The 7,395-nt window shown below is 32.6% G+C and overlaps 2 protein-coding genes across 2 annotated transcripts; one reads left to right on the top strand and one right to left on the bottom strand.

Annotated features, from left to right (window-relative positions):
* Positions 1 to 64: 64 nt before the first annotated feature.
* On the bottom strand, positions 65 to 1,969 carry LOC125194011 (F-box protein At3g07870-like). The gene is made up of 2 exons (XM_048092001.1): positions 1,867 to 1,969; positions 65 to 1,562 (listed from the first exon to the last, which is right to left on the bottom strand). The coding sequence occupies exon 2, from the start codon at positions 1,554 to 1,556 to the stop codon at positions 120 to 122; it is 1,437 nt and encodes a 478-aa protein (XP_047947958.1). The 5' UTR covers positions 1,557 to 1,562; positions 1,867 to 1,969; the 3' UTR covers positions 65 to 119.
* A 3,101-nt stretch (positions 1,970 to 5,070) lies between these two features.
* LOC125195476 (F-box protein At5g49610-like) lies at positions 5,071 to 6,243 on the top strand. The gene has a single exon (XM_048093622.1). It carries the CDS (start codon positions 5,071 to 5,073, stop codon positions 6,241 to 6,243), a length of 1,173 nt encoding a protein of 390 aa, XP_047949579.1.
* Positions 6,244 to 7,395: the final 1,152 nt, after the last annotated feature.

Raw genomic sequence — 7,395 nt, forward strand, 5'->3', positions numbered from 1 at the left:
AAATGGTGACAAATTTTATAGATTATGGAGAAGTTTAGGATGCTATGAATAAGAATCATATAAATAAACTAAAAATACATAAGAACTATTATTACAACAAAAAATAAATAGTACACCAATCACCTAAAGTACAACCGATCCGCATGTTTATTTAATAAACTTAACGGTTGAACATTATGAAAACCCATGGTCGTGAGTGAAATCAAGCTTGGCGTATAAACAACAACGTTGGAAGAATAACGTTGTTCCAAACAACGATATCTCACATACGTCGCATACATCACAATAGCTTCAGTGTTTTTGGAGTAGATAAATAGTTGATCATGAGATGTAGACCCAGAATCAGCACCTGCTATTGCGAACAACAAGTCACCATTCGCTAAAACTTCAAGCACATACAAATATGCACGCCCTCTGGGTAAGTTGAAACTATATTCCTTTATCCAAGAATTCTCATCCCCATAGTTGTTCATCTTCCAAATAATAACTCGGCGCCAATCTAAAATGTTGCATAAACATAGCCGACCCTCCAAAATATATAGCCGATTGTTACCACAGCTATCACCGCTATAATCGCAAGGAACTGAAAAACTGGTAAACACCTCAGCTTCTAAATCAAAGCAGCAAACCAAGAATTTTTTTTCCGGGTCAGATGTCAGCCAATGAAGATTTCCATTAAAAAATAAAGCAGATTCACGAGGCTGTCTACATATGCCCGGCGCAGTTGCTGCGACGCTTCTCCACAACCCAGTGCCTCTTCCGAGAGTGTATACATGACACGAACTATAGGAATCACCATATAAAATCTTATATTGCCCACTTAATTTGCTCATTCCAAATCCAAAAAAGCAAGTAATTATGTCCTTTGATAGAGGAGGGAGCTCAACGTACTCACGAGTCATTGGATTGCATATAAATAGAGTCTTATATAATGGATCCCACATCGATAGCAAACCATTAGCTGAAGCAATTGCAACACGATGGTTAACGGTAGATGATTGATGGTGAGAAGGCGAAGCGAATCTGAAAAGTGGCTTTAAGGCCTCATCGCAGACAGTGTACCCCATTTCCATGTCTCGATAAATGAAATTTAGGCCTGGTTTGGGAGTATACGACATCCCAAAGTCATCCCCCTCAATCAGATGGCGCCATGATTTAAGAACACACTTGCACGTCATAACGCTCAGAATCGGGAGTCTTCCCAAGATCTCTTTCGTGATTTCTTCTGGTAGATTTGCAAACCGGTCTTCCTTGGTTGTTGACAAAATATATTGCCGTTTCCGTTCTTTTCTTACAGCAAGACGCCTATCTTTCGGTTTCTGTTCTTGTATTACAGTTAAACGCCGCAAGAGATCCTTTTTGGAGAAATGCCTCCAGTCTTTTCTTAGAGCTACACGCCGTTTCTGTTGTTTTCTTACAGCTAAACGCCACAACCGATCCTTTTTGGCGAAATGCCTGTTACTTGTTCTGAGTGCAGCAGGGGAATTTTTATTCATCATCCGACACTCAGACACACATATGGCAGAATCCCCTTTCAAAGAGTTAGTGATCTTCATCAATAGCTGAAAAAAATATAGAGTATGAGATTTGCAGATGCATAACAAGTATCAATAAAAAAAAATCCAATCTTTAGCAGTAATTTATTTTAATTCGAGCTACTTACATTCACCAAAACTATATAACAGCCACAAAAATCAAATCTTAAACATCAAATTCGATAGATCTCAAATTCAATTCAAATTTCCAGCCGCATTAAATCACAAAAAAGTACAGCTAAATGTTTAACATCAATTGGATAAATCTGAAATTCAATTCAAATTATCGATAGGTCTCAAATTCAATTGCAATTTCCAACGATAGAAATACCTTGTTTTCGGATTCCGAGAGAGACACAACAAGAGAAGCGCTGCAGAGCTTTCCAATTCAATACCTTCTGAGAGGGTTTCAATTGAGACGAGGAGCTTTCAAATTTAATACATACGAAACTTGCCATATTAGTTTATATATTTTCCTTATATCAATTTTTTCGTGAATATAATTGAATATTTTAATGAAAAAAGATAAAGTGAGATTTGTTTTTTTTTAAAATATAGAAAATAGATATTTCGAGTGAGATAAATTTTAAAAAAAATGATTAGCTTTATATTTTTATTGTTTCATATTTGATCTGGATTTACAACTTAATAATATTGTACTATCCTTGTTAAGTTTAGAAATTTATAAGCATATATCCCTAATAAGAAAAATATCATAATTTTGTCATACCATCACTAATAAAAAATTTATAAGCATATATTACTAATAAGAAATATTGCTAATTGGCTTCATACCATTAAATGTAAGAAAAGTTCTACAGGTTTCATTTTTTTTCTCTCTTTTTATTAAAAAGGAGCAGTAGTGTATGTTAAAATCCCATTGACTGATGCCTTTCTAAACTTAAATTAACTAGATTGCTACTTTTTTGTTTTCTCGCATTAATATCCTGCTCATTTTCTTAAAAAAACTTTCAATTACTATAATGTAACATTTGGATCAGACTTTTTTAATAGTCTAAGTTTAATTTCTGATTCTACCTCTATAAACATTGTAAATTTGTAAAAAATTGGAAAAAACTCTGTAAAAATTGTTGTCAATACAAAACCTGTGGTGCCTAAAAAGGGATAGAGTGACATAATATAAAATCAACTGAACAACAGCAAAAATATAACAACACACAAGTCCTATATGTTTTAGGAATGGAATCAATCTAGTAACCTTATAACATGCTTTAGAGCCTCTCCCACCATTTACATTAAATTTAAACTCATTTTGATATAAATATCACATCAAATATAATTTTATTCCAACTATTTACATTAAACTCAATTTTAAAAAGAATAATTTTTTATATTATAGAAGTACCTTTTTTACTTAAAAAAGAAAATAAGATTGTGTTTAGAGTACTATTAAAGCTAATTATTTATTCTATTTTACTACTCTATTTTAGTGTTACACAAGAGATGGTCATTGTCAGTAATTTTAAACTAGTTATATGACCTACTATACTAGACAGCAATATAAAGTGAATATAATTTTAACATCATGAGATTGTGGCCAATTTAAGAAGATGACGACAGTTTTTAGATAAGCGGAAATTTTAGAGGGTTTAAATATTCTTTTCATATGTGAAATGTTGTCCTATTTACTATTTTTATTTGTTTTCTACTTTGCTTTTTTTGCCACTATTAATAATAGACCTTGTTTTTATAAAATTAATATACAAAAATGAGATTTATAATTTTTTCCACTTAAACTTTTTTCACATATTTTAAAATTCATGTCAAGTAGTACAACTTTGACAATAATTTGCAGACGAAGGAAGCACGTGATATACCCAAATAAAAAAGGAAAGAATCCCACCGAGAGCCCTAAATAAGAAAAAAATATATGATAAGTAATTATAACAAATTTTCTACTATTTCAAGTCCTAAATAACAATAAAAATATTATGGATGTCAATCGGGTCAGCCCAACAGATTTTGAGCTCACCTTATTGGGTTGCGGGTCAATTGAATTGTATTTTTATTGGGCTATGAAAGTTCGACCGTAACCCTAAAAGCTAGGGTTTTGGACTAGCCCAACGGGTTAATCGGGTTGGAACCGATCAAATTAACATACGATCAATCCAATATATAATGATGAAAATTAGATATATTTATGAAATGTAAAACATTTATTATGATAAATTCTATAATTTAAGATATATGCTTAAACTCAAACATAAACATGATCATATATTAATATTTGAGATTTGTGCAAAATGAAATATAAACACATTTTAAGAAAATTTAAAGTATATTTTAGAAATTTAAATATTTTTTAGTGAATTTGAAGTTACTAATTTATTTATCTATTATTATATTAATAAAATTTTAATATATAATTTATATATTTAATATAAAGTTGAAAGTTATTTTGTTGTTATCTATATTACAAAAATAAATAAAGAGACGAATTAGGAGTCATAAATAGAACAATATAAATTTTATTGAGTTTTCGGGTCAGTCCATCGGATTTTCGGATTTGACCCTAACGGGTTGCGGGTTAATAGGGTTGTAATTTTATTGGGTTATATATTTTCAACCCTAAGCCTATAAATTTGGCGGGTAATCGGGCCAACCCACGGGTTGGTGGCTGCAATAAGAGCATTTCCAACTGTACTGCAAAACCTATGGAAAGATATTAATATTCTTTTGGGTTTGAGTTTAGCGTAAATAATTGGAGCAAAATTAATATTTAGTGTGAGATTTACACTAAAATAGATTTGAGTTTAGTGAAATGGTTGGAGACACTGGCGGAGCCACGGTGGGGCCTGGGGGGCCAGCCATTTGAATTATCCTATATATATATTATATATGTATAGAAAACTTAAAAATGAAGCAGTAGTGCAGTTGGCTTGTATATCAGGCATTCACACAATTGGGCTGGGTTCGAATCCTTCTCACGTATCACTTTCAATAGTACTATGATCTTTATTATAAAAATATTAATTTTTAACTTTTTTCGATGTCAACATTGTTATCGTATCTCCAAATTTTCTATTACTCATCCACTAATTATTTACTCATTTTCTATCTCTAGTGCGCAACGCACTACTTATGTCAAAGCTATTTCCGTGTCGTTGAGACGGAAACACTCAACAAATTTTAATATAGTAATTTGGGCCCCCAGATTAAAATCCTGGCTCCGCCACTGGTTGGAGATGGTCTAACATCCCTAAAAATTATGGAAAGATAACAAGGTTTGAAAGTTTGAAAGCTCTGCATTGTGGAATCCAAACACAAGGTTATTCAACCGCTGGAAATTGAAATTGAATTCGAGGTATATTCAATTTGGTGTTAAATATATTTGAATTGAAATCGAGTATGGCTGGAAATTTGAATTGAATTTGAGATCTACCAATTTTGATATTTAAGATTTGATTCTTGTGATTGAATATGTTAGATGTTGCGCAGCGTCTGTTTTTTATGAATATGATTAGCTAAGATTTGTGTGCTTTGTTTTCGGAAGGGGATTCTGCTATATGTGATGATGAATGAAAGTAATCCACATTTTGCTAAAACTGATGGCTTAGCTGTAAGAAAAGAAAAGAAACAGAGAGATATGTTGTTAACAACCAAGGCAGATCTGTTTGCAAATCTACCGGAAGAGATTACGATAGCTATCTTAGGTAGACTCCCGATTAGGAGCGTTATGACGTGCAAGTGTGTTCTTAAATCATGGCGCCATCTGATTGAGGGGGATGAGTTTGGGATGTCGTATACTCCCAAACCAGGCCTAGCTTTCGTTTATCGAGACATGGAAATGCGGTACAATGTCTGCAATGAGGCCTTAGAGCCACTCTTCCGATTCGATTCACCTTCTCACATTCAATTTTCAGCTAATAACCGTCGTGTTATAGTTGCTTCAGATAATGGTTTGCTTTCAGCGTGGGATCGATGGGCTAAAGTTCTATTTATATGCAATCCAATGACTCGTGAATATGTCGAGCTTCCTCCTATATCTACTAGTATATTTACTTCCCTTTTTGGCTTTGGAACGAGCAAAATAAGTGGACAATATAAGATTTTATATGGGAATCGGGATAGTTGTCATGTATACACTATAGGGAGAGGCGCCGGGTTGTGGAGAAGCGTCGTAGCAGCACAACCAGGTTTCAATCGCATGAATCGCGGTTGTGCTGCATTTTTGAATGGAAATCTTCACTGGTTCGCATATGATTCGGAAGATAATTTCTTCGTTTGTTGCTTTGATATTGAAACTGAGCTCTTTACCAGTTTTTCAATTCCTTGTGATTACAATGGCAAAAGCGAAGGCAACAATCAACTATATATTTTGGAGGGTCAGCTATATTTATGCAGTATTATAGATTTTCAGCATGTTGTTATTTGGAAAATGAACATCTACGGGGATGAGAATTCTTGGATAAAGGAATATGACTTCAACTTGCTCGAACAATGTGCACATACGTACATGCTCGAAATTTTGGTGAATGGTGACTTGTTGTTTGCAAATACAAGTGCTTGTTCTTTTTCCTCATGGGATGAGCTATTTATCTATTCCAAAAACACCGGAGCTCTTGGGAGATATGTGCCATGTTATAGTTCTCAACAAACTTCTTCTAAACTTGCTGTTTTCACCCCAAGCTTGATTTCGCTCACAGCCATGGGGTTTCAGAATGTTCAGTCACTAAGCTTTAATTAGTCAAACATAAGAATTGATTGTTATGTATTTTATTTATTTATATGATTCTTATTTACTGAATCATAAACTTCTCGGTTATCTATCAAATTGTCATCATTTGTGGCTCAACAAATTTCCATATTATATTACATTGGCTGTGATTGTAGCTCACAAAAATTGTTGTATAACTTTTCATTATTCTTTAATCAGTGTGCGTTGCTTTCTGTTATTTCTTAAACCTTTCATTTTTGTTTTTTTAACTAAATTAATTCTTAGAAACTTTCTATTTCTAAGAGGGAGACAGCACTTGAAAAAGTTTTGAAAGCTCTGCATCGCAGAATCCAAACACCGCTGAAAATTGGAATTGAATTCGGGTATAACAAATTTTGTGTTAAATCTTTGATCCTTGTGATGAATATGGCTAGAAATTTGAATTGAATTCGAGGTATAATGTATAAAATTTGTCACAATTTGTGGTATTTAACAAATTTGAAGGAATTGAATACTGTCACAAAAATATCGTTGTGCAATTAATTACTGATAGCAACTTTATAGTCTTGTCCCATTTCTAACATCAATTTTAATAGGTTTCAATTACAGTGTAAACTTCGATTAAGTTTATTTTACAGTCTAAATTTGAAAAGAAGTTTCAATTACAACTAAAACGAGCAAAAATAACAATGTCAAATTTGTTGCTAATCTTGTCATTTCATAATAAGTTTTGTTTGATTGATGCATAGATTTTATGGTTGAGAACTTAGGACAAATTTTGACCGACAGCCATTGCTTTTCTCTATTTTTCAATTAAACTTATTCATTATTCAACCAAAATTATTAGAGACATAGAGTATTACCTTAACCTTTGTTTTACCAGAGTTGACAAAGCTCAAGCACAAATCGATCGAATCTTATTTTATTGAATTGTATTAATCTGTCATCTTTAGCTTATGTTCCAAAATGGTATCAATGTTAGTGTTTGTTTTTATTGAATTGTATTAATCTGTCATCTTTAGCTTATGGTCTCTTGTTGAAATTAATCTATGGAATCGAATCTTAAGTACTACTCCCTCCGTCCCGCTTAAGATGACACGTTTTCCTTTTTAGTTTGTCCCAACTAAGATGACACATTTCCTTTTTTAGAAATTTTCTCTCTCCAATTAATACACTCAACCA

The sequence above is a fragment of the Salvia hispanica genome, chromosome 6, assembly GCF_023119035.1.
Source record: "Salvia hispanica cultivar TCC Black 2014 chromosome 6, UniMelb_Shisp_WGS_1.0, whole genome shotgun sequence".
In the NCBI taxonomy this organism is placed as follows: Eukaryota; Viridiplantae; Streptophyta; class Magnoliopsida; order Lamiales; family Lamiaceae; genus Salvia; species Salvia hispanica.